Consider the following 27,364-nt stretch of genomic DNA (forward strand, 5'->3'; position numbering starts at 1 on the left):
AATGAATTTGAAAAGCAAAAAATGGCCTTGATTCAATTAACCTGAAAAAAAATTCCTTACAAATAATGTTTACAAATTATTTGAAAAGATAACAACAGGGCCAGCAAAGCCTTCTCTGCTGGCCTAACTTGCCAAAAAAAAAAAAATTATGTATAGCACAAATGCTAGCGATGCCACATTGTTTATCAGTTGGGTTGCTAGGAGGCATTTCTAATGAGAGTCAAACCCCTGCTAAGCTAACGGGAGCATTGCAGTTTTGTTTCCTTAAACGTTATCTTCCAAATATTGGGGAATGGAATGCAATTATGGTAGGAGATATCAAGTATGAATGTCCCAAATTCAAATGGAATGCAGCATAACCTTGTATCCCGATGAAACAAAATGTTATTGCAAGCAACCTTTTATTAGATTTTTATTATCAGATATTATTAGATTAGAGTTTTCCAGGTATTATAGACCTCCTTGGTAGAGTCATATGAAAAATTATGATTTTTGTATGTCTGTTCTGGAGACGTTCATTTCACAAAACAGTCATGCTGCAGTTCAAATTAGGCTTGCTTGATAATTAAGTGTCCTTTCAAGTTCTGGCTTTCGTGCGTGGACGTGTTTTTAAACTGTCAATTGGTGTTATACATTAGCTGCGACATAATGTAGGATGACCAAAGGCATAGGGTGTCTTATTCATTGTGAAACTGTGTTTTTTAAATGGCATGATTCACACTGAAGGTCTAGACTTTTAATGCACAGCCTGCCACTGAACAACACTATTGTATAATAGACAAACCTTTTAGTGTTTTTGGTGTGTTAGCACGTAATGGAATGCATATATTAATTTCAACCCACAATCAGAAATTGCAAGCAATTGTATTTTCGTAAATACTCAAATTTAGGTGGTGGTGTAGTGGGCTAAAGCACATAATGGTTAATCAGAAGGTCACTGGTTCTATCTCCATGGCCACCACCATTGTTCCCTTGAGCAAGGCACTTAACTCCAGGTTGCTCCGGGGGGATTGTCCCTGTAATAAGTGCACTGTAAGTCGCTTTGGATAAAAGCATCTGCCAAATGCGTAAATGTAAATGTAAATGGCCCTTAATGGAAAAAAGGTTCCCCACCCCTGCTCTAAGGGCTCCAGCTCCTGCACTTTTGCTGAGGTGCCCCTAAAATGCCAACCAAATGAATGCTTACACACCTAAGTTTTTTATGCTTAATAATAGTATGTAGGGGTGTAAAAATGCATCAATATTATGCTGAAACTTCGATACATCAATTATGGAATTTAATAATAAATTATAATGACTAATAATACCCAATGTGTTACAGAGGCTGTCTCAGATTACACACGCACTCTCGCAATAGACACGGGGCACTTATGAGGAAACAAAACCGCACTTTAAATTAAAAATATTTAGTTCTGTTTTCTGCCTCATTCATAATTGCAAGTTAATTGTTGTTCTGTCCTTCCCCAATTACGATATACAGTATTATACATGTTGTGGAATATTTCCAGAATATACTTGAAAAGGTGATACTGTACTGCGGATTTACTTACAATCATTTTTTGTAATAATGTTACATGCCATTAAGTTTTTAATTTATCTATTTTGACTTATCTGGCTTTATACTAGATTATTTTATTTGTAGTTTAATTATTGGTTCAGTAAATGGTCCTGTGATGATGTGCAAATCTATTACGTATTACACATAATCAGCAGTCTATTTACCATTTGTTTGTGTTAGTTTGCGTAAAGTCAGATATAATATTATTAATTATTCATGTTGGCTCAATAATTAACATAACAACAGTATTTGTATTTATTTTTGTTATAGAGCAAACCTCAGTGTAATCCATAAATACAAAGAATGTTCTAAGGCTAAAAAAATAACTATAGCAAAAAACATTGAAGTCGTGCACCCACCCAGTCCGTCAGGGATTGTGCACCCCCTCGAGCAATCCAACCATCCCCCAACCCTCATCCCCAGGTCTATGGAGAATTTTGAAGCGATTGGCCTTCAAAAAGGTTTAGAGCCCCTGTCCCTCAAAATGTCTGTGCATGTCCCTCTTACTCACCAAATCATTTTGTTCAAAATCTGTATACATTTGTTTCTTCCATGGAACAAAAAAGGAGATGTTAGGTAGCATTTTAGCCTCAGTCACCATTCACTTTCATTACATCGTTCATTGATACAATGAAAGTGAATGGTGAAGGAGACTGTCAGTTCCTAACGTTCAGCCTAACGTCTCATTTTAAGGGTGAGTAAATGATGACGGAATTTTTATTTTTGTGTGAACTAACAAGAAAAGTTGAGTTGTGTTTGTCTTTCAGTCCTCACAGAGCTGTAGTTCAGGCAGACTAAGTGATTCCAGACTGCAGAGTGACTCTAGCGGCAGTACTCAGGTAAACTGCAGTCTAATTTTGTGGCAGTGCACAAATCTTTGTGTTTTATAGACATTTCCTTTAAACACTTTCAAATGACATGGGATTCAAATAGCACCCCCTCTTGACTAATATTCCACACCCACACACTCTATCCTGGTAGTCCTTCACTTCCCAAAACTCTTTCCCCTGGAGTAGTGTGCTTCCCTTTGGCTTGTTCTTTCAGGTCTTTGAGTCAGTTGAAGAGGTCGACCAGATTGAAACAGAGCCCAAGTGTGACGACATCAAACAGGTTCACAAAATCTCTGTTGGAGCACTCCAAAATGGCACCAGTTCTCCAGACTCTGGTCACCCCACTTCAAGAAACTTCTCAGTTACTTCTGGTCAGTCAGATTCCTTAAGCACAGAGGATAGTGGGGTACATGAGCCAAACCTCAAAGCCCAACCACAGCAGCCCTCGACAGCACAGAGCCCTACCAAACTCAATCCTACCACCGATAAATCAAATACAGACACTTCAACTGGAGAGGAAGAAAAGATATATGGGAAAGGTAAGACCAAACCTGTGGAGAACAGGGCGTGAAATGCTGTTTTTACACAATCATTCTGGCACATTGAATGTGCCGTTTATCATTCACATACAGTACCACTTACACACTGTGGATCTTGCACTATTTATATGCATTTTGCTGCTATGCTGGAGATTAATAATAATCTATGCTGGAGATTAGAAAAATAGCCCAGATAACTTGGCAAAAAGTTGTGCGTCCGACTGATAAACAAGAAGATGAGTCCTAGATATCAAGTCTTAGGGCAGACTTAAGCAGCAGCCCCAAAAATGCTTGCCTAAACACCCACAGGGGGGTTGGAGAAACCAACGGAATGACCATAAGGGTCCCTCCCAGGTTCAGCAAGAGCCCCAAGAACAGAATCCCTTTGCAAAGAAAAGGAATGTCGGGATTGAGAAAAAACCCAGACATCAGATTGGAAACAAAGGGAATCATTCGGAGCCTCCAGGAAAGAGTGATCTGTAGCTGGAGCTCAGCCTAGTGGATGTCTAATCTAAATTCTTTATTAACATATCATTTTTATAAATAAATGCACAATTATGACAAAATATTTCACAACCTCTGTACCTGTGTACCATTGTGTATGTGACAAATAAAACTTCACTAAAGAGTTGGGGCACTTGTGAGCATTGTATGTTTGCACAAATACCTGCTTCTTATTCATTAACAACCTGCAATCTAGTTTAAGCAAGCATAATCAGTGCTAAAATAGCTCTGCATTATGACTATTTAAACAAAGTCATTGTTATTTACAGGAGTAATTTATCAAATAATGTTCAAATGATAGAGAAGAGTGTTTTAATCTGGCATAAATCCATATACACAGTGTAGTTGAGTGTAGTGAAGTGATGCTGTTCAGTTCTGGCAGAGTGTGCCAGATCGGCGATCTGCTGTATCACATCCCCCACTATGAAGCATTCAGAATTGGCCTCCAAGATCAGAATTGCGCCGTGCAAACTGTGTTCAGCACAGATTTTGTGGACCTGATCTACATAATCCTTTATTTGTGCGCTGAACCAGCAAAGACAGTGATTTTACCAGACGCACTATTTTTTACTTTATTGAATGATGATGATGATGATCAAATTGATCTTAACAAAGTGTCTCATTTGGATGCAGTGGTGACAAGCATAACAGGTACAACTAGTACATCAGAGGGAAGCAAGAATGCCACACAGAGTACCTATGAAAGAGCAGAAGTTCAGACTGAGGGGTTGAAAACAGCTCACAGTGGCATGGCCAAAATGGAAGTGGATGATACTCAAGAGAGAACTTTGACATCTGAAAATGAAGCACTGATGCAGCGAACTGAGTCAGATTGTCCCAAAGCAACTGAGGTCCTGGAATCAATGAATTTGAATCAGGTAAGAGTGGACAGTCAGGAAACACAGAGAATTGAAAGGTCCCATATGGGAATAAATTATATCAGATCAATTGGAGAGGAAACCATGGAAACAAAAGATCCCAAGGTAACTGATGCACTTGCGGAGAAGGTTGCAACTAAAATGCTGGTGTCTGTTTTAAAAGAACATGAGTTGGAGAAAATCAATGAGGATATTATAGTGAAAACCAACAAAACTATCAAAGATAAGGACTCTGAGACATGGATAGATGACATGACTAATGTTACAGAGACACAAAGGAATTGTGCATTAAAACCAGATAATGAGCAAGAGGAGAAGACTTTGAACACCAAGGAGGCATCAGAGAGATTGACGAACAAGACACTGAAATCACCAGGAACAAGAACAACAGGAAACAGAAAAGAAGCATCTGAAAGTCCAAAAATCTTGGCTGCAGAGCAAACAGAAGAGAAGGTTGTTAAAAAGAGGGTCACACATAAAGAAATGCAGAGAAACGCCCCTGTTGAAGAGATGGTGGTCCCACTGGTGCATGAGGCTTTTAGCACAAAAGAGATGTGTGAAGCCCAAGCCGGAACTGAGTCAGATGAGTCTCCCTCTGCCATTGAAATGGAGGAGATTCCTACAGCCAAGGTTTCAATGGCCTGGGACGAGAAGACTCCATTTAAGAGAACAACCAGTGAGCAGGTAGCTGTTCCCACACTGGAGCTCAGGCTGGACGGGGCTCAATGTAAGCCCTGTCTTGAAGGAACTGACTCGGCCCTGGCTGAAGAACCAGAGATGGAGAGTCTTTGCCCACAGTTTGATTTGTTGGCTGTGAACACAGAGAAGAATGACTCTCCTGCTTCTTCAATAGGGACCACTTATTCTGTAAGCTATGTCACTGAGAAATATTGTGATATTAATATACAGAATGTGATCTGCTCCTTCATTTTGAATCTCAAACTCGTATGACTTTCTTCTGTAGAACATAAACAATAATTTTTGTAGGATGCATACGTTTTTTGGGGGGTCCACAACTTCCAAGCTCCAAAAGGACATTAAGGCAGCATAAAGGTAATCCATATTCGAGTGATTTTATTCATGTCTTCTAAAGTGATACGATCATTTTGGGTGAGAAACAAATCAAAATATAACTCCTTTTTCACTATAAATCTTGACATCTGCAGTAGTTTTAGAGTTAATGATGAGAGAATTATCATTTTTGTGTGAACTATTCCTTTAAGGTTCTATTTTTACTTAATTTAGCTCTAAACATGATGTACTTTTTCTGGTGTTACAATGTAATTACGTAGATTTGGTAATTTAGTCAATCATATTTATTTAAGTATAACCAGTTAGTTAAGTTATAGGTTATTTGACAAAGCATTTTTTTTACAATGTAAATGCAATATTTAAAAGTGAAGGTGTAAAAATGTTGATTCAAATTTGTACATTTTCAGCACCTGAAATAAAATTTAGCTTATACATTCATATATATTTTAACTTAAAATCCTGATGTTAATAACAAAAAACAAAAACAAAAAAACTCATGGACATGCCATGTATCAACGACCAATAATCATTTGAATATTGGCTGAATCAAACTCAAAATGTGTCTCTAGTCAAAGTGACTCAAAATGATGGAGCAGATCACATTTCTTTAAATTTTATAGTATAATAAGTTGAATGGGACACTCATGGTCTACATCTGTTGAATTACATCTGTGTAATTGCAGCAAGAGCTTTTGGATATGTACACTTTAAATCTGCATCGCATAGATAAAGATGTTCAGCGCTGCGACAGAAATTATTGGTACTTCACACCTGCTAACCTGGAGAAACTACGCAATATAATGTGCAGGTAACAAAACCTTTCCCTTTGGGCCTTCATGTTACTTCCTGCTGAAGAAAGTAAAGTTAGAAATTGAATAGCATTGGTTGTAATTGGTAAAGATTACATACTGTACATTTAATCATTCATACTGAAGTTCTGTATTGTTGCACTTTGATTAGGACTGCACTGTTTGAATCATTCTAATCTAAAACATTTTTTTAAATGTATCATTCCATCATAGCTCAAATGAGCCAAACACAATTCTTGAGAATGGGAAAGAGTCTGTTGCTGTTCTGGTGTAGCATACATATGCCACTACTTGCCAGTGCAACTGCTGCAGGAATCTCATCATATAAAACCTTTTCTCATTCTGCAGTTACATCTGGCAGCACCTTGAAATTGGATATGTTCAGGGCATGTGTGACTTGCTAGCTCCCCTGCTTGTTATTCTAGATGATGGTGAGTTGGTCTGTGGGGAAGATTGCTCTCTATCTAATAATTTATGCCACTTCTTTATACAGACCTGGCAAGCACCAGTATGCAGTTTTTGAAATATTCTGCTTTTCTCATATCTTTTTTCCATAAATATTTCAGAGGCCATGGCTTTCAGTTGTTTCTCTGAACTAATGAAAAGGATGAATCAAAACTTTCCTCATGGGGGTGCCATGGACACCCACTTTGCCAACATGAGATCTCTTATCCAGGTATGAAAATATGCCTTTTAATGTAAAAATGTAGATATGTATATGTGACTGATCTCTCCCTCATTTCCTCTCTTTGTGTATCTAGATTTTAGATGCAGAGATGTTTGAGTTGATGCATCAGAATGGAGACTACACCCATTTCTACTTCTGCTATCGCTGGTTTCTCCTTGACTTTAAAAGAGGTAATGTTGCTCTGGCACATTGGAAGACCAAATAAAAAAATATATATTATTTTCATCTTTGAAAACTAGCAAATAATTAAATTTGAGATGTGACATCTTAGAAAAAAAATGCCTTCCATTAATTCTCAATGATTAAGTCTTGTTTTGATCAATGTTTATAAAATGAACGTCCAGTGTTCTAATTAGCAATTACAATGTCCTCTTGCTGATTGTGACTCATCCATTTAAAATATATTACATGGATATTAAGCTATGAGCACAAGGCTGTATATACATGTATAGTTATATACTTTGTCTGAGTTGAATTTAATTTCATGTGAGTTCAATAATATGAAAACCTACAATATGTGGTTCTGCCCAAGGCCAGGTTACTTAGAAATAAACCAATTCAGAGATGACAGCTCCACCTGCTGGAGATGTTGCAGCGGCCTAGTTTGTTATGAGTTCTGAAACATGATTCCCTCAGATGGTGTTTTGGGTCTTTTTATCATTACAATTGAGAAATAGGCCTATGGCCTTTCCTAAAATAGGAAATAATAATGTACTATTGTATTGTCTTACATACCTATTTTAAATCCTCAGAGTTGGTTTACGATGATGTGTTTGCTGTTTGGGAAGCCACCTGGGCTGCAAAGTGTGTCTCCTCTAGCCATTTTGTGCTATTCATTGCTCTCGCTTTGGTGGAGATATACAGAGACATCATTCTGGAAAACAACATGGACTTCACAGACATCATTAAGTTTTTCAATGGTAAATATGCATTCATTATTATTTACAGTATACAGGTTCATCACTCAAAGAAGACCATTAAGCCAACTATACTTATTCTCATCTTTGAAGGTGTAGCTAATTAAATCCCAAAACAGTTCTACATGAAGGCTGCAGCACAGAGCTTATAAGACAGCAATATAAAGAATAACAGTAAAATAAAATAAATTATTATATAAACAGGCCTCATCTTCTTGGTTTTAATATATACAGTAAAACAGTGGTTCTGAGCTGGATTTGTTTAATGGTCCAACACAGAACCAATGTAGTTTATCAACAACTAAAAATCTCCTGTAAAAATAGTTTAAAGGTTTTTGAGGATAGTGGCATGCCACACAACCTGTCCATCTTGACATCTTCTTAATTTGGCTAGCTTCTACCAAGTAACTTTGCACAAAAATAGTGTAGAGTTTAACTGGACACACAGCCTTTGACATAAGCAATAAAAGATATCGGAAGCATTTTCGCCTCCATTTTAGAAGTTGAAAAGCCTACTTATGTTGCAACCGCAACTATGAAACAATTATATGGCTAGTTGAATAAAAATGTTTTGCATTAAGTATTGTTTTATCACTGCTGTCTACGACCAAAAGAAAAGACCTGCAACCCATTTTTGGGTCGTGACACACAAGACTTGTGTCTCTGCAGAACAAAAATAGGCGTTTTCCAATAAGTGGGCTTTTTCAACCGCTTTACATGATTTTAATACTACACTGAGATTCCCTACTTTCATTGGATAGTTCAGAAACACCCATCCTGGTTTGGAAATGCCCACTGATTACTACACCGTGATTCCTTACTTTCATTGGATAGTTGAAAAACGCCAATCCGAAATGAAAACACCCACAGATTGAGAAAACCCTATTATTATTCTGCAGAGACATTTACGTCTGACACACCAGTGTTGGGTAGTAATGGACTACATGTAATCTGGATTACTTTATCATGTTAAAAAATCAAGTACTTTAATTAGATTACCATATAACATTTGAAAATATGACATTTGAAAATTTGTATAATCAGATTACAGTTACTTTTTATAGATTACATACCCGTTACATCAACTATTAGTCAAATAGTCACAATAGGGGGGTGGGGGGACTGACACTGACAAAAAAATGTTTGCTACTGTTTTATTAAAGGAGTGTAAAAAAAAAGATTTTTGGCACGTTGAACGTCAGATAAAGTAAACACGAAAGTCTGATCAGAACAGTCTGAATGTCTGTACCACATTCTGTGGATGTAACTTGAAAGCTCTAGGAGTTATTGGTAGTTTTGGCCTATGTTTTGGGTTTTTGTCAAGCCAACAAGTGATCCAAAAGTAATCTGATTAGATAACCTAAAAAGTGTAGTCTAAAACATTACTTTACTGTTTTGGTGTGTAATCTGTTATCAGAACCAGATTACAGTTTAGACGTAATCTACCCAACACTGCGAACCACCAGATAAGAACCACTGGCATAGAGTACAAGTTTTAATTTAATGCATCATTATGACCTTTATTATGTCATTGTCTTCCAGAAATGGCTGAGCATCACAATATCAAGCAGATTATGACTCTGGCTCGAGACCTGGTGTGCAAAGTGCAGACGCTTATAGAGAACAAGTAACACCAAAACCTCTCATCTCTGTAACTCATGTTCAACAAAATATCCCATTAACCCTTGCTACAAAACATTGGGGAACATTTGGCCAGAGCATAATGAGCTAAAAGTATATGGGGGAGGTAGCGTAACATTTCCAATGACAAGCATCCTTATCTACCTGGAATCAACTGGTGTGCAATTCTTTTATAGAGTCATCTGGCTCTCTTATCAGGTTTTACAGAACGTTAGTCATGGTACATAAAATGTTATGAATAAGTAGATGCTGATATGGAGCATAGATGACGACACAGAATTTAACTCTGCTGTTGGTGCGTTTAACCGTTAGACCCATGTACGACCTGTACACTGAAGTAGTATTCTGTATTCTCATGTGCCATTTATTAGTTATCCAGACTTTTCTGTGCACTGTACAACTGTAGCAGTAGAGGTCGATGTGCTCAAGTCTTCTGGCTTTCGCACGTGTTTCTATAACCTGCTGTCTTTACCGTGAGTTGTTTCACTAAATCAGATCAGGTTATTGTATCTAACGGTATATATTGAAGAAAACCAAGGAATGTCTGTAGGTTTCAGAATTAGATCAGAGAAAAATATGTCAGGTGTTTTTCATCTGCTTTGTAATGTTTTTGCCTCAGTACTGTGTTTCACTGCAATGGTGTCTTGCTTTCAGCCACATATATGAATCACTTTATGAATTCCAGGATTTATATTTATTTTTTCAGATTTATGTTTAAATCTAAGTGTGTGCGTGTGGACCGGGACCACTCTAGAAAAAAGAAATTAAAGAGAATACTCAGTTGATTGTCTATTTTGCCAGTGTTTACAATCACTACCACAAGGCCTTTTCTGCTCAATGTATTCCTGCTGTTTGTGGACTGTACAAAAAAGTACATGCTATATTTATTATATAGAGAGAATCTATATTAATAACTTTGGTGTCAATTGCTTTCATGGACATTAACACAAAGAAATTAAAATCATCAGTGCTGTTGATTAATTTTTAATCTTTGAATGAATTGATCTGTTAAATGTATATTGTGTTTCTTCATCCGCCAACTACACTATCCTCTACTGTAGCTTTGTTCACATGTTTTGCATTAGCAAGCTTTTATCTTAGTACATTATTAATGTATTCATAGTGAAGTATTGATCTTAGGATCAAACTAGTAAAACCACTGAACTGAAACCTGTAGTTGATCAGGCATAACCACAAAGAGGTGCAATCACAATGTGTATCAGATCTTAAGCATCTTTTTCACATGTCTAATCAGTAATGTAAGACTAAAATGACTATGTAGCCACGCAAAGTAAAGCAAATCAAGTAAACTATGCACACTAATTGAATAAGTGTATTCCTGACACTGAAAGACATCACATATATTTTAAGGATTTGAAGTAATTCATATTGTCAGATATGAGCAATGCTTTATCATTGTCCTGCATTGCAGCTTGTGAATTTAATCATAAGAGCAAAATGTGTACTAAAATGTGTAAAAACTCATTTATAATTTGTATGTGTTGTTTTAACTTATTTATTTTATATCTGAATGTTTGCATTTTGTCTTTGCTTTTTTGTGTAAACCCTCTTGCTACACTGTGGCCAATTACTACAAAAAGTGTTGAAATAAAATCTATATTAAATGGTAAATGTACTTGTAAAAAAATAAAATGGAATTATTCTTATTTTTCCAGCAACTCCTATCAAATTCTTGCTTCTGTAGTGATGGTTCAAAATAATTGCAAAATTGTGGGGATTTTGTCCATACATGCCATAAACAATAATATAATGTTGTTTAGTTGTTTTAATGTTATTATTATTATTATTATTATACATTGTATTATAATAGAATGCAATAGTATTTGAATCATTGTACTGTTCAACATTGGCTGCAAATATTACGTATCCTTACATCACGTTTTTGAAAACTGATACTGTCAAAACATAGTTTTTCTGTCGAACCAATATATTCACGCTTTCGTGGATTTGTCTGTGCTTATTTGCTTCTTAATTTGGCCCATGTTAGCAGATATGCCAAAAGAGCGTCTTAAAAAAAAAAAAAAAATTTCGCCCGAACAGGGACTTGAACCCTGGACCCTCAGATTAAAAGTCTGATGCTCTACCGACTGAGCTATCCGGGCTCTGAGGGAAATCTTCACCAGCTCTCTCTAAACACATACGTAACAACTTTTTTGTTTTGGGTTTTTTTTCTCTTTCCTTCTTTGGTCAGGTGTCTGAAGAGTCCTTTACAAGAAAGACGACCTCATAATTACGTGTTCATATAACTCCGCGCGCACAACACTTGACAGATTTTTTGACAGAAGGCCACTGTAAAATGTTATGCACGTTGTGTAAATGTGCAGCACGGGCTTCAAAGGGGCTGCGGCCTTTGCATCCTCGGTGTAAAGTACTGGAGCGGCTCACACTAGGCGCGCACAGACCGGCCAGCAGAACATCCTGGTACCTCTGGACTTATACACGGGAATCAAGTAACTCTGTTTGGGATTCCAAGGTACTTGTGATTCATTCGCCGAATTTAAAGAGAAATGGGTAAATATGTAACTTCTGAAGTGTCTCTGTAATGTGTGGATGAATTTGCATCTTGTTACTTCTCAGGTTCCTCAGGCGCCTGCATGGAGGCCCATAGTTGAAAGCCAACTTCCATCGGTAATATCTTTAAATTCTGTTTTATATATGCGGTGGGATAAAGTAGGGAACCCCGGGGCTAGTTGTCTGTTTATGTCGGTTACTTGAACCTTTTGAGTTCAAAACTGCCTTAGCATACTTGGATTAGAATGTTTATTTTGTGTGTGAATTCTGCCCTCCAAACTAAAATTCCAGTATCATTATGTTGTTGTTGTTAAAAGATATTGCGTAAACAAGTGAACACAAAAAAACTACACTTCCATACAGTGAATGTAGATTTTTACCCCAAAGGTGCTGTTCTCAGGACAAGGGTATTTTTATTTTTTTTACCAGTGTCAGGTCGGGGCAGTTTGTCACATTTTTATTGAGGCAAGCTGTAACGTGTGTTGTAAATTTATAAAATTAATGAATTACACTTTCTGTTGCCCAAACCAATAGTTGAAATTTTGTTACCTGTTTCGTGAATTTGTAATTCAAATTTCCCCCGATGTTTAAATTTTGCTAAAAATGCGATATTTAGTAGGTTAAGGGAAAATTCCACGTTTATTAAAATTTAGACAGACATGCTATTGTAGTAACTGAGGCTGGCCAATATAGTATAAAAAATAATATTTTCATCTTCTATTGAACTCGGATCAGCCATATCACGAGTTTATTAACCTCTTAAATTGAAAATTGTAGTGCAATTCAAACATTAATAATGGATGAATCACTTGAAAGAACGTATTACGATATTCTGGTGGTGGCTGAGGAGAGTCCCCTGTTCTCTTTTTATAAGTGCTGTTTGAGTGTAGTGTCAGAAATGCGATTTATATGTAAAATTCAATGAAATATGTAAATAAGAGTGTTGTTTATCGTCATCAAAGAAAGGACATTTTCCGTTTACAAATGTTTCATTGTATAACATAATGTCAACATAAAATAGCACATTATGTCTCTTGCTCAAATTGGGAGATTCATCCTTCTGAAGAGCAGCGCCAAAACACGACTGACGTCATGTATTCTTTCGCATATTGCTTGCAATTTTATGTTTCAACCACAGATGTCGCTAGAGAGTTGTGTAGTGCAGCTCAAATAATACAATAGTTTTAATTATAAGCTTGTCTATAAACCCTCAAAAGATAGGCCCCATTATCTTCCATTGTAAGTGCCTCACTGTAATCTAAATCTTTTTTTTTTTTTTTTAAGAAAAGGGGAAGTGTGACATTTTTGCCACATCATTATGCCACATATGCTGTTGATTGAGCTTAACTTGTATTGAACCCAGAATATTCCCTTAATGGCAGGTTCCCATAGTGATGTATCCCATAGAGTGACAACACCTTTGCTTCTCATTGAACTGTGACGTTTTCCATACAAATTATTGTTAAAAATGTTTAATACATTTTTGTAGTTCAGACCTTTATCATATGTGTCTATACAGAAACAGATTAAAAAAAAAAAAGGAATGTTCACTGGGGTAAAGAGTGTGATGGCTAGCATCTATGTGTCTGTGTTGTTTTAGTTGTGGAGCATGATAACTACCCCACATAAAGATGTTCTTTGTTGCTCATTCTGTACAGGAGTTCTTGAACCTCACAGTGGGGGATGCAGCAAACAGAGCAACACCATAGTCTTTAACAACAAGTGTTGCTTGTACAGTCGGGCTGTCTGATTATTTTGATAATTGATTAATCTAACGATTTTTCGAAGCGATTATTGTAACGATTAATCATTAGCTCTTAACCGATTATTCTGCTTGTGCCCCGATTTAAAAGGTTACATTAAATATGCTTACTAACAATAAAGAGGACAAAATCAACTTTTAAATATATTTCTAAATGACAATCACTGAATTAATGGGAAAAAAACACTTTTTATTAAGTTTAATTCTGTAAAGAAATTCACTGCACAAAATCCTATTGTTATCAAGTGTTTGTGTCTTGTTTTACATTTAAAATGTAACATTAAAAAAATCCTTAAAACAAGATACATTTACTTGAGAAGACTTTATATTTAGACTTTCTTTAAGCGAATGTATATAAATGTATTTTTTTCACTTTGTTATACTTCTGCGAGTGCAGTAAAGACAAAATATACTTACATTTAAGATATATTCTCTAAAAGCAAGTCTAAATGCCTTATATGCTGCTTCTCAGGTGAATGCATCTTTTTTTAAAAGGATTTTTAGATATTTTAAAATGTTTTTTTTTTAATATTATATATATTTATATTGGCAAACAAGCCAAACAAAAACAAATCAAAAACATATTTTGTTGCAGTGTATAATGGGGTGAAGACTTCCCTCTCTCACCTTTCTGTTCACTTCAACCCATCATTAACTCACAAAAAAAATCTCTTATTAATGAAGCTGCATATTGACAATTTTCTTCACGATAAGAAATGCACAGTGACATATATTATGATTCAATAAGTCGCGAGCAATACGGTATAATCTCGCGCTTGAGTGACGAGCGTCCTCGCGACAAAGTATGTATCAGACAGTATGTGTCTCTCCCCGTCACCGCACTGACAAATGCCAGTTTCGGAGTTTATAATTATTTACACGATCTGCTTTTGTATTATTTGAACTTTAATAAAGATATAACGCATTAAATATAACTGCATTTAAGATGTAAAGCCTGGGTGTTACCTTGTTTCCGCTTATTCCACAACGAGAGTGTTTCTATATTTACTTGTTTGGTATTTTTGCATTACAATTCCCTCATACTTTGCGAACTACATCACCTGAAGCTGTTTGGAAAGTTTAGAGTACATCTATGTAATTCTTCCTCTCTTCAGACAGGCGCGAACTGCAGTGCTGCTCTCGCGCGCCATCATTACAGTTTAATGTGATCTCATGTTACGTTAAATTAGATCAAATGACTATTCGACAACGAACATATTTGTCGACAATTGTTTATTGTCGACGTTGTCGATAATGTCGACTAGTCGTTTCAGCCCTATTGTACAGTGCCATTTTTTGGGTATTTACTACTTGAAGTAATTTGTTCTATTAATTATTGTCCTGCATTGCACCTTTTTGATTTGTTGTCAAGAGTTCATTGTTTCCTGAAGAGATTAACAATGTTTTATAACCATTATTTGCAGCCAACAAAAATCTCACCAGACTTGTTGGACAAGTTGGAAAGATTAGCCCTTGTTGACTTTGGCAGTAAAGAAGGGGTGGACTGTCTGGAGAAAGCCATTAGATTTGCTGATCAACTTCATGTAGTTAATACAAATGGGGTAGAACCAATGGACTCTGTTCTAGAGGACAGGTGAGACCAAACCTTTCTACTTCTGTATTCTTAACCTTAATTGAAGAGTTCTGGTCAGAAAAAGTCAAATAAACCTTGTGGTGTGCTAGGGGGTATAGATGTGACTTGCAATCAAAAGAGGGGTGAAATAATGATTCCGCTAAATTAAGAACCTTGATTTTGTCGTCTCTTGTTTTTTGTTTAAAAAAAAAATATATAGAAGTACAATCTTTAGTATACACTTTGCACAGGCTTTCCCAATGACTGTACATTGGCCAAATGTAACATCTTGAAAGGCAACCCCACTCCAGTTCAGCATTAAGTCAACATGTCAATTTTTGCAACTTAATTGTTGTGCTCCTGTTGTGTTCAGAGCCCTGTACTTGAGAGATGATTCTGTAACTGAGGGTAAATGTGCAGAGGAACTGCTCCAGCTGGCCAAAAGTTCAGTAGAGGAGTACTTTGTTGCACCTCCAGGTAAGAAACTAAAAACCTTTTTATTTCGAAAAAGACACAAGAACACATTTATCATACTAACAACATTGATTATTGTTTATTGTTTTTTATTATTGATTTATATGATTTTAATCTTTTAATCAGATATGGAAGAATTGGGATTTCTGAAAATATAAATAAGCTTACATTTTGATTAATTAATCTAAAAATGTCTAACTATTAGTAATACTATTACTAATAGTATTTAATAATCAATTCCTCCTTTTTAACACAGGAAACATCCCACTGCCAAAGAGAGAAGAGATATCTGCTATGCTTGAGCAATCTGAATTTTGACTGATACATCTTTCTGACTGACTTTAGTTTCAATAAATATTTATTTCACCTTTTCAGATATGTTTGGAGTGTTACTTATGTCCCAAACCTATTTTAAAGAAATAGGTGAGCTATTTTGACTACAGAATTTAAATCTGCAAGACAATAACTTTTTACAAGTAAAAAAAAAAAAGGATTAACTCGATTGCACAAGTACATTACACAGCTGGGTGTACATGGCCCATGGGGTACAGATGCTTATTTGATATGTGTGTTTATATCTAGATGTATTAAGGTTGTTTGCTCATCTGCAGTATGTCTATAAGACGTTTAATCTCTGATGTCAAAAGGACGTTCAGAAGATGTCTTTAAAACGTTTATAGAATGTACTGTATGTAAATCTGATCTTTTAAAGATATGCTTTCAACATGAAATGCTCTTAAACAGACATCTCAGAGTTTACTTGTGCTATCTGGATCTTTGCTTTTTTTTACTAACTATCTTTAATAGTTGGTCTGATGATCCAGGTTGAGAGTAAATTTAAACTGGTAATACCTATATATATATATACAGCTGTTATGTTAATGTACACTGAAAATATTGGTTATACTTTATGACTTGGGGTTGCTTCATCTACTTATATAATAACGTGATTATGGGAAATTCCCTCAATCCTTTCATGTAAATTTTTTTATATACAGTTGAAGTCAGAAGTTTACATACACCTTAGCCAAATACATTTAAACTCAGTTTTTCACAATTCCTGACTTTTAATCATAGAAAACATTCCCTGTCTTAGGTCAGCTAGGATCTCTACTTTATTTTAAGAATGTGAAATGTCAGAATAATAGTAGTGAATTATTTATTTCAGCTTTTATTCCTTTAATCACATTCCCAGTGGGTCAGAAATTGACGTATCTTTGTTAGTATTTGGTAGCATTGCCTTTAAATTGTTTAACATGGATCAAACATTTTGGGTATATCCTCCCACAAGATTCTCACAATAAGTTGCTGGATTTTTGGCCCATTCCTCCAGACAGAACTGGTGTAATTAAGTCAGGTTTGTAGGCCTCCTTGCACGCACATGCTTTTTCAGTTCTGCCCACAAATTTTCTGTTGGACTGATATCAGGGCTTTGTGATGGCCACTCCAATACATTGACTTTGTTGTCCTTAAGCCATTTTACCACATCTTTGTAGGTATGCTTGGGGTCATTGACTATTTGGAAGACCCATTTGTGGCCAAGCTATAATTTCATGACGGACGTCTTGAGATATTGCTTCAATATATACATTTATTTTTCCTTTCTCATTTTTCCTTGCCATCTATTTTGTGTAGTGCACCAGTCCCTCCTGCAGCAAAGCACCCTTTGGCTTGCAAGCCTCACCCTTTTTTCTCCAAACATAATGATTTTCATTATGGCCAAACAGTAACATTTTTGTTTCATCAGAAGTGTTAATTTCTCAAAAGTATTGTTTTTGCTTTAGTACAATGCCAATATAAAAGCCAATTATATGTTTTCACTAACATGTCAGTTTTATAATATCATAGTCTACTATCTAATTATCTCACACTGTAAAAGTGGGTATTTTTAGGCAACATCACAATATAAAACTATTTTGGAAGGGTGTCCCTCACATGAATATCATCATATCTTGAAAAGATGAAAACCTCTGTGCTACACAAACACAAACATTAATTTTTGTTTAATTGAATGCATGGTTTGTCGAAATATGTACAGTATTGTGAGTTAACCAGATACTTGTGTTGTGCATTCTGCTGAGCGATGATTTCTCATGAATTACATCAGCGATTAATTGCAGAAAGGAAACCGAAAGTTAGCGAGTGAGTCTTCGAAAACGAAACAGGTGGGGCACAAATTCATGCCGTATAAATAATGACTCCACCCCAAACAACATCACACATCAATTGGAGTAACTTCATAATTACAAGTCCTATTCGAGATAGAAAAGCAATCAGCGGAAGGTTTGAACAGCTCGGTAAGTCGCAGAATGCATAGAGAAATATTGCACAATAATCTATATTAATGTAGTTACCATCGTATACTAATGATTATTTTTATTTTTTTTTATCAAATGTTGACAGGCTCGTGATGGATCTAATAATAAAGGGATTTAATGGAGAAACGAAATCTCTGTCTGTGGGCTACAACACCACAGTTGGTGAACTGAAGCAGCTCATTTCACGGGACTTCAGTGTGCCACCTTCACAGCAGAAACTTTCTGCAAATAACGGACACCGAATCAGCCTTGATGACGATTCCAGAACACTCAGTAGTTACGGTTTGCACTCGGGGTCCGCGGTGATGCTCCTCATCCTTCCTCTTCAGGTGTTCGTCAAGAACGAGAAGGGCCAAACAAAAACATACGATGTCGACGTCAATGAAACCGTAGATCAGCTCCAGCAAAAGATCTACAACAAAGAAAGTGTCCCTGTGGATCAGCAGAGACTGATTTACAACGGGAGACAACTGGAGTCTGGCATGAAGCTACTGGAGTACAACATCACATCTGGAAGCACCATTCACATGACTCTGCGTCTCCGAGGAGGTTAATGGATAAAGTGTGACCAGGACTAACTGACTACAAGAACTAAACATGTCAAATATAATAGGCATGAAATAGGTCTGTTAATTCTTAAAAAAAAAAAAAACAACATGAAAAACTAAAGCACTTTTTAAGTCGTTCTAAATAATATTGTCTTCTAAATGCCATAAATATATAATATATAAAACAGAGTAGCTGAGTACTGAATTTAAAATATATATTTTGTTGATGTACTGTAACTGATGTAAAACATGCATTATTGTCCATTAAGCCTTTATGTAATTCCAGTGTTTGCACTTTACAAATACCTTTTATTTTTGTACAAATGATCTTTCATTCTAGATTTTGCATCCTTAATTAAATAATACATGTTTGAACCATTACAATGTATTGTTCTCCACTTTTTATAAAATGTAGTTTTTGTTGACTATTACACACAAAACATGGTCTAGTGTCAAAAATGAACATTTCCATTAATGAACAAACTGGATTTGACTTTAATTTTTAACCTTTACGAGGGCATGTGTTTTCTAATGTCAAATTCTTCCATTTAATCTACCGGTATTATTAAGATGAATTATTTTGAGCAATTAAATTGTGTTTCATGCAGTAATATGTATACCTGGAATAGAGTTCAGAAAAAAATCATTGTGGGGGCATTTTCTGCACTTATATTTTGCCCCATTCATTTATGACCCATCTACGCTACACCAAACAAAATGGCTGTCATAAATTGGGGTTTATGTCCCAAATTTTGTTATGCCTGATCTGAATCAGTGAATAGGGGAGATGGGGCAAGCTGTCACACTTTAGTGCACATTTCTCAGGATATGTTTATATTTAAAAAAGAATATTTCTTTGTAGGTCCATAGCTTAAAATCTTGCCTACAAGAAAGGGCTACAAACATTTCCATGGTCATTGTACACATGAAATGTTACAGTTCATTTAACACACGTTGACCCTTTGTGACAACATGCCCCCACAGCAGGTCATTGTCATGTTCTTTTATTAACTGAATAAAACAATCCAAAATCCTGACATCATTTTCAGTGTTTCCACAAACTGGTAAATGGTCTGCACTTATATAGCGCATTGTTTTTTTAACCTTAGAGGTTACCAAAGCGCTTTACACTGTGTCCCATCCACCCATTCACACACACATTCACACTCACACTCATACCAATGGCATGCAAGGTGCTAGCCTGCCACTGAGAGCAACTTATAGCAAACTATAGAATGGCATTGTTGTACAGGATGTGGTGCACTCAATTTGGGAAAAAGGAATCAAGAGATAGGGGCTAGTTGCTAAAAAAAACCTTTAAGTTAAGTAAACCCTTAAGTAAAAGAAAAAAAAAAATTAAGGGGTTTCTTGCTTCTTGATTTATTACAGAACAATTAAAATGTCTTTACTGATATACATCACTGTTACTTATTATAGGAAATGTTTCAAATATTGACAATATAGACAAATATTTCCTGCCAGTTATACTGGAATATGTTGCTTGTTTATTTCTGATACACAACAGTTTAAAGGCACAATCTAGGCCCACTATAGTTGGTTTCATGTCAGTGTTAATCAGGTTTGGTTTCATTTCCTGACAGAGGCAAGGTGAGCATACCAGAATAAGTCAACCAGATTGACAAACACAACTCAAAACTATCTCAGAGAGAGAAAGAGAATGTAAGATACTGGATAATACTGGATCAGAGTGTGCATGGTATAAAGGAAGATATTAGTGTATGATTCCTATGTTTACCTGAACAGGTATATAGTTGATGTTGACAAACTGAAACAGTGTCCAAACCTTCCAGTTCATCTTCACTGCAGGCCAGTAACTTGTTTTAAGTTTGTTTTGAAGGTCTGAAGTTTGTTGCCTTGCATAGACCAAGTTTTTGATATCAGTACAGCCATGCACTGTATATTGCCAGCATATGCTATGCATTAGAACTATAAAATACAATAACAACAAGTTATCAAGATCATTGAAAGCAAATCACAGGCATAAGCAGAGTATTGAAGATAAGATTTTTTGATCATTAATAAAATGCTGACAAACGGCTTTAATGTCAATGACTTTCATTTAAAAACTTGACTTGGTCAAACCCAGTGACCTGCACAATATAAAACAATTTCAGTTTGACTACCTATTTGTTTGGTGTCAATTGGAATTGGCACAGAGACATTTGAGCGGTGTGACATGTGTAAGAAGGACATGTTTTTTGAGGTCAAATAGCATGGTATGGAACAGCACAACATTGCCCATCATGTTGATTTATACAGAAATGGAGACCTCAGTCAACAACACACCAATCAGAAATCACCACATCAGTTGGGACACTAAAAGCTGGAGGTCAGCAAACAGGTGAAGTTTAGTGACCAGTAGCAGTACTCTTTATATCAACAGGATTCTGGTCACAGTTGAGCGTCATGATGAACAGCCCACTTCGATTCTTTCACAACCTGACAAACAGAAAATGATTGTCTCCTGAATAAGAGAGTGTCAGCCAAATATATAACAATTAGGCTACAAAATCTCTGCAAAAAAACAATGAAAAGTCCTCTCACTTTCAAATGCTTTTATTTTCAGCAAAACTTAATGTATAAATATTTCTATGAAAATAAATAGACTCAACAACAAAGACATAAGATGAACAAGTTTCACTGACATGTGACTAACAGAAATTGAATAATGTGTCCCTGAACAATGGGGGGGGGGGGTGGTCAAAATCAAAAGCAGCAGTCAGTGTCTGGTGTGGCCAGCTGCATTAAGTACTGCTGTACATCTCATCCTCATGGACTGTACCAGATTTGCCAGTTCTTGCTGTGAGATGTTACCCCACTCTTCCACCAACACACTTGCAAGTTCCTGGACATTTCTGGGGGAATGGCCCTGACCCTCACCCTCCAATCCAACAGGTTCCAGACATGCCAGATCCGGCCTCTTCGCTGGCCATGGCAGAACACTGACACTCCTGTCTTTCAGGAAATCATGCAGAGAACGAGCAGTGTGGCTGGTGGCATTGTCATGTTGTAGGGCAATGTCATGATGAGCCTGCAGGAAGGGTACCACATGAGGGAGGAGGATGTCTTCCCTGTAACGCATAGAGTTGAGATTGCCTGTTATGACAACAAGTTCAGTCAGATGATGCTGTGACACACCTACCCAGACCATGATGGAACCTCCACCTCCAAATCAATCCTGCTCTAGAGGATAGGCCTCGGTGTAATGCTCATTCCTTCAACGATAAATGTGAGTCAGACCATCGCCCCTGAGAGACAAAACCTCAACTCGTCAGTGAAGAGCACATTTTGCCAGTCCTGCCTGGTCCAGCGAAGGTGGGTTTGTGCCAATAGGCAACGTTGTTGCCGGTGATGTCTGGTAAGGACCTGCCTTACAACAGGCCTACAACCCTCAGTCCAGCCTCTCTCAGCCTATTGCGGACAGTCTGAGTAGTGATGGAGGGATTGTGTGTTCCTGGTGTAACTTGGGCAGTTTTTGTTGCCATCCTGTACCTTTCCCGCAGGTGTGATATACGGATGTAACGATCCTGTGCAGGAGTTGTTACACGTTGTCTGCCACTGCAAGGACGATCAGCTGTCCTTCCTGTCTCTTAGGTGTCTTACAGTACAGACATAGCAATTTATTGCCCTGGCAAAATCTGCAGTCCTCAAGCATCCATGCAGCATTCCTAAGGCACATGGAACAGGAAGTAACACGGTTGAATGGTGATAAGAAATGTCTGATTTTGGACAGCAATGCCACAGTTGGTGAGCTCAAGAAGCATATATCAGAGGTCTTCAGAGATCACCCTTCATCTGGATAAGAGTGTCTGCTGGAAATGTGAAAATAGTGTAATTTATAGACCTGTAACACTCAGTTTTAGCAGAATGTTGTTAAAATATATTTTATGAATTATGGTGATGCAACAACTTACTGTATTAAAAAATGGATTAAGCATAGTTTTGCCTTTCTTGACTCTATATATTTGTACTTTTTATGAATGATGTTTTATTATATTTTGCCTTGCATATAAAATAATAAAATGAACTAAAATCATGCATTGTGCTTTGTCAACTTGATGTCGAATGCCTGGTTAACAAAGAGCAATGTTATGCCAAATGAAAACCACTGTCACACTGACGGATATTTTCAAACAGATATTTTCGCATAGCCAACATTTGGATGTGATGTATAATGCATCAATACAAATATGTATGCTGGAGCTGGACTAGTGGCTCATTACTTTATTATGTAGATGTTTACAATTGATATACAACCCATTCCAACTGGCCCAGACTCCTCTACAATTGAACGCATCAACATCTATAAATTAACAAGCAATACTTATTTAATTTAATACAATATGTGCTTGCAAGTCAATATCCTCCATAGAACCTTTTGAAATGTACAGTTACAGTCATTTCAAAATCTGTTTGAGCATGGCGAAGTGGTCAAAGTTTTCAAGGTGAATGTGACCAATTGATTATACAAAAAGTATAGGCCTAGAAAGTGCCTCTTTAAGAACAGTGTGCATTATTGATAAGCATATTTAAAACAAAATGTATTAAATTATGAAAAATGGACAATGTTGCGCCACTGGGGCAATACCCCATTTGGGGCAAGACATCTTTCCCTATAGCCTGCGTCTGGCAAATATTATACTCCTATGTAAAAGTGGTTTACAATTTGAGAAGTGTAGGGTAGTTTTTTTGGGAACATCTCTTTAATTATTTAGTGGTATTAAACTCTCTCTTTCCATTGTCTGGTTTCCAATTTCCATGTGCCAGCTGTAACCAAAGGCGGAGAAAAGACGAAAGTCCAGTGCAGAACCTCGAAAAGTGCAGAACCTCGAAAAGTCACTTGTTGTCAGAATGGAGCAGGCATGTTTGCCCCGCCCTGTGACGCACTTTACCTGGATTTCCCCAATCAATCACGTGATCATGGGGAATAACTTCGCATTCCAAATGATGATTCGATTTCCTGTTCTTTTATTATGTGCCTGCATGAAACTCAGAAATAAAACATTTCATATGAATTCACCTTATTCAGAGGTGGCAAGTTTGATTTTTGATGGGAATGAAAACGAGGCAGTGAGGACTTAAGTAGCAGTAGGACAACAATATGCAAGTTCTGTGCTATGCAAGCTATATGCTAGTGCTATATGCAAGCTATATGCTAGTGCTATATGCAAGCTATGCAATATGCAAGCTATATGCTAGTGCTATATGCAAGCTATATGCAAGTAGCCTATAAGTGCTATATGCAGTCTATATACATATTGAAATGCAAGTCTCGTGCTCAATTTTCCTCTTGACTATCATATTTATTGCACATCATAACAACATGCTCTGCTGTACATTAAAATTCTTAAATAAACCAGTATCATGCAGAGTTTGCAGTGTGTCCTAACCGTAATCTTGCAATTCTGCATACACTCTTTACCCAACCTGAGTTTATAAAATAGTTAATTTCCCTTTCCTCTATTCCAATGTTCCTGCCACATTCTAATAACTTCTTTATTATCGATTTAGCTTCTGATTTTCCTACTTGCTGTATGCTGTAACTTTGCTGTATAATGAAATATTTTGTGCTAGGGTTAGGGTTAACCTAACCCTAATCTTACAATAAACATTTGCTATATTTATTCATCAGTACATGATTCCGTGTCCTCCAATGACATGGTCAAACTAATATTAATAATTGCAGTGTGGTAAATAGTGAGATATGTACTAAGCATTTAATAAAAAAATGCATATGATCTCACTCCAAAAATCTGTAAAATTTTAGGCCTATTGTGGGCTCAACCCAAGATCCAGAGAATCATGAAGTGTGCTCTGCACCGCTTGATTGTAATTCTACTGAATTGATTTTAATGCTGGAAATTACATGTACATGCACTGAATGTGTTGCACTTTTGCAATTTAAATTGGGCAAAATTTCCAAAATACAAATTTTTCAGACATTTTCCAGAAAGTTTCTATTTCTTATACATTTCACAATGACATGTTTCAGATTCGTTCAGATACTGAAATAGTCATCTGTCTTAAAGGAGTCCTGGCTTACTTCCACGTCCACAAACATCCACAGTAAGGGTCCTTAGTCAAACGTCCAGATATTGAACCAGTTTTGCACGTCCACAGACGTCCATAGGGGTCCCTAGTCAAACGTCCAGACATTGAACCAGTTTCGCACGTCCACAGACATCCATAGGGGTCCCTAGTCAAACGTCCAGATATTGAACCAGTTTCGCACGTCCACAGACGTCCATAGGATTCCCTAGTCAGACGTTCAGATATTGAACCAGTTTCACACGTCCACAGACGTCCATAGGATTCCCTAGTCAGACGTTCAGATATTGAACCAGTTTCGCACGTCCACAGACGTCCAAAGGATTCCCTAGTCAGAAGTCCAGATATTGAACCAATTTCGCACGTCCACAGACGTCCATAGGATTCCCTAGTCAGACGTTCAGATATTGAACCAGTTTCGCACGTCCATAGACGCCCATAGGTGTCCCTAGTCAGACGTTCAGATATTGAATCAGTTTTGCACGTCCATAGACGTCCATAGGTGTCCCTAGTCAGACGTTCAGATATTGAATCAGTTTTGCACGTCCATAGACATCCATAGGATTCCCTAGTCAGACGTTCAGATATTGAACCAGTTTCGCACGTCCACAGACGTTCATAAAGGGTCCTAATCAGACGTTCAGATATTGAACCAGTTTCGCACATCCACAGACGTTCATAAAGGGTCCTAATCAGACGTTCAGATATTGAACCAATTTCGCACGTCCACAGACGTCCATAAGATTCCCTAGTCAGACGTTCAGATATTGAACCAGTTTCGCACGTCCATAGACGTCCATAGGTGTCCCTAGTCAGACGTTCAGATATTGAACCAGTTTCGCACGTCCACAGACGTTCATAAAGGGTCCTAGTCAGACGTTCAGATATTGAACCAGTTTCGCACGTCCATAGACGTCCATAGGTGTCCCTAGTCAGACGTTCAGATATTGAACCAGTTTCGCACATCCACAGACGTTCATAAAGGGTTCTAGTCAGACGTTCAGATATTGAACCAATTTCCCACGTCCACAGACGTCCATAGGATTCCCTAGTCAGACGTTCATATATTGAACCAGTTTCGCACGTCCATAGACGTCCATAGGTGTCCCTAGTCAGACGTTCAGATATTGAACCAGTTTCGCACGTCCACAGACGTTCATAAAGGGTCCTAGTCAGACGTTCAGATATTGAACCAGTTTCGCACGTCCATAGACGCCCATAGGTGTCCCTAGTCAGACGTTCAGATATTGAACCAGTTTCGCACGTCCACAGACGTTCATAAAGGGTCCTAGTCAGACGTTCAGATATTGAACCAGTTTTGCACGTCCACAGACGTCCATAGGTGTCCCTAGTCAGACGTTCAGATATTGAACCAGTTTTGCACGTCCACAGACGTTCATAAAGGGTCCTAGTCAGACGTTCAGATATTGAACCAGTTTTGCACGTCCACAGACGTCCATAGGTGTCCCTAGTCAGACGTTCAGATATTGAACCAGTTTTGCACGTCCACAGACGTTCATAAAGGGTCCTAGTCAGACGTCCAGATATTGAACCAGTTTTGCACGTCCACAGACGTTCATAAAGGGTCCTAGTCAGACGTTCAGATATTGAACCAGTTTTGCACGTCCACAGACGTTCATAAAGGGTCCTAATCAGACGTTCAGATATTGAACCAGTTTCGCACGTCCATAGACGTCCACAAATGGTCCTAGTCAGACATCCAGATATTGAACCAGTTTCGCACGTCCACAGACGTTCATAAAGGGTCCTAGTCAGACGTTCAGATATTGAACCAGTTTTGCACGTCCACAGACGTCCATAGGTGTCCCTAGTCAGACGTCCAGATATTGAACCAGTTTCGCACGTCCACAGACGTCCATAGGATTCCCTAGTCAGACGTTCAGATATTGAACCAGTTTCACACGTCCACAGACGTCCATAGGATTCCCTAGTCAGACGTTCAGATATGGAACCAGTTTCGCACGTCCACAGACGTCCATAGGATTCCCTAGTCAGATGTCCACATATTGAACCAGTTTCGCACGTCCACAGACGTCCATAGGATTCCCTAGTCAGACGTTCAGATATTGAACCAGTTTTGCACGTCCACAGACGTCAATAGGATTCCCTAGTCAGACGTTCAGATATGGAACCAGTTTCGCACGTCCACAGACGTCCATAGGTGTCCCTAGTCAGACGTTCAGATTTTTAACCTGTTTTGCACGTCCACTGACGTACAAAAGTGGGTCTGAACTGACAGACGTTATACAGACACGATATGAACGTCTATCTGACGTCGCATGTTTGCTGGGTACAGTCTCTTCTATGGGTTGTATTGTTGTTGAAATTGGTGTTAATTGTTCAGCTGGCTAAAAAATTCCAGTAGACAAAAATAAATAATAATAATAATAATAATAACAAACTCCAAAAACACGAGTTGTGAGAATTAGATGTGGTTTAGGAATATGCACGATTAATGCCGTGCATAAAAACAATTATGAGGTCAATATGGATAAAAAATCAGTGAAGTTGCTATTACCAATTATTATTATTTTTATTTTTTGGAAGAGTGTCTCTCACATTAATATCATCATATCTGGCATTGAAAGATGAAAACCTCTGTGCTACACAATGTACAAACACAAACATTTATTTTTGTTTAATTGAATGCATGGTTTGTCGAAATATGTAC

At 37.2% G+C, this 27,364-nt stretch overlaps 3 protein-coding genes and 1 non-coding gene across 8 annotated transcripts in view; 3 read left to right on the forward strand and 1 right to left on the reverse strand.

Annotated features, from left to right (window-relative positions):
* The window catches only part of LOC127635690 (small G protein signaling modulator 1-like), a 50,389-nt gene extending 39,326 nt beyond the window's left edge, over window positions 1-11,063 (forward strand). For all 3 annotated transcript variants that reach the window (XM_052115904.1, XM_052115921.1, XM_052115913.1), the window contains 9 exons: window positions 2,326-2,397; window positions 2,603-2,927; window positions 4,065-5,176; window positions 6,025-6,149; window positions 6,499-6,581; window positions 6,717-6,826; window positions 6,912-7,008; window positions 7,591-7,758; window positions 9,298-11,063. In XM_052115904.1, the coding sequence (XP_051971864.1) occupies window positions 2,326-2,397; window positions 2,603-2,927; window positions 4,065-5,176; window positions 6,025-6,149; window positions 6,499-6,581; window positions 6,717-6,826; window positions 6,912-7,008; window positions 7,591-7,758; window positions 9,298-9,386 (2,181 nt within the window). In that variant the 3' untranslated portion in view covers window positions 9,387-11,063. The remainder of the gene's footprint in view (window positions 1-2,325; window positions 2,398-2,602; window positions 2,928-4,064; window positions 5,177-6,024; window positions 6,150-6,498; window positions 6,582-6,716; window positions 6,827-6,911; window positions 7,009-7,590; window positions 7,759-9,297) is intronic.
* A 383-nt stretch (window positions 11,064-11,446) lies between these two features.
* On the reverse strand, window positions 11,447-11,519 carry trnak-uuu (transfer RNA lysine (anticodon UUU)). Its single transcript has one exon. It is a non-coding gene; the product is annotated as a tRNA-Lys (tRNA).
* A 62-nt stretch (window positions 11,520-11,581) lies between these two features.
* On the forward strand, window positions 11,582-16,112 carry LOC127635738 (glutamyl-tRNA(Gln) amidotransferase subunit C, mitochondrial-like). Its single transcript, XM_052115973.1, has 5 exons — window positions 11,582-11,890; window positions 11,995-12,045; window positions 15,115-15,284; window positions 15,637-15,740; window positions 15,994-16,112. The coding sequence occupies exons 1-5, from the start codon at window positions 11,714-11,716 to the stop codon at window positions 16,053-16,055; spliced, it is 564 nt and encodes a 187-aa protein (XP_051971933.1). The 5' UTR covers window positions 11,582-11,713; the 3' UTR covers window positions 16,056-16,112.
* Window positions 16,113-17,085: 973 nt separating this feature from the next.
* The window catches only part of LOC127635749 (polyubiquitin-like), a 33,118-nt gene continuing 22,839 nt past the window's right edge, over window positions 17,086-27,364 (forward strand). Inside the window, exons 1-2 of one of the 3 annotated variants that reach the window (XR_007969519.1) lie at window positions 17,974-18,034; window positions 18,141-18,679. The gene's annotated coding sequence lies outside the window, so the exon portion shown is untranslated. Of the gene's footprint in view, window positions 17,903-17,973; window positions 18,035-18,140; window positions 18,680-27,364 lie in introns of those variants that run through there. The other 2 variants (XM_052115983.1, XR_007969518.1) reach the window with 2 other exon arrangements.

Source organism: Xyrauchen texanus, chromosome 4 (assembly GCF_025860055.1).
Source record: "Xyrauchen texanus isolate HMW12.3.18 chromosome 4, RBS_HiC_50CHRs, whole genome shotgun sequence".
NCBI classification, from domain to species: Eukaryota; Metazoa; Chordata; class Actinopteri; order Cypriniformes; family Catostomidae; genus Xyrauchen; species Xyrauchen texanus.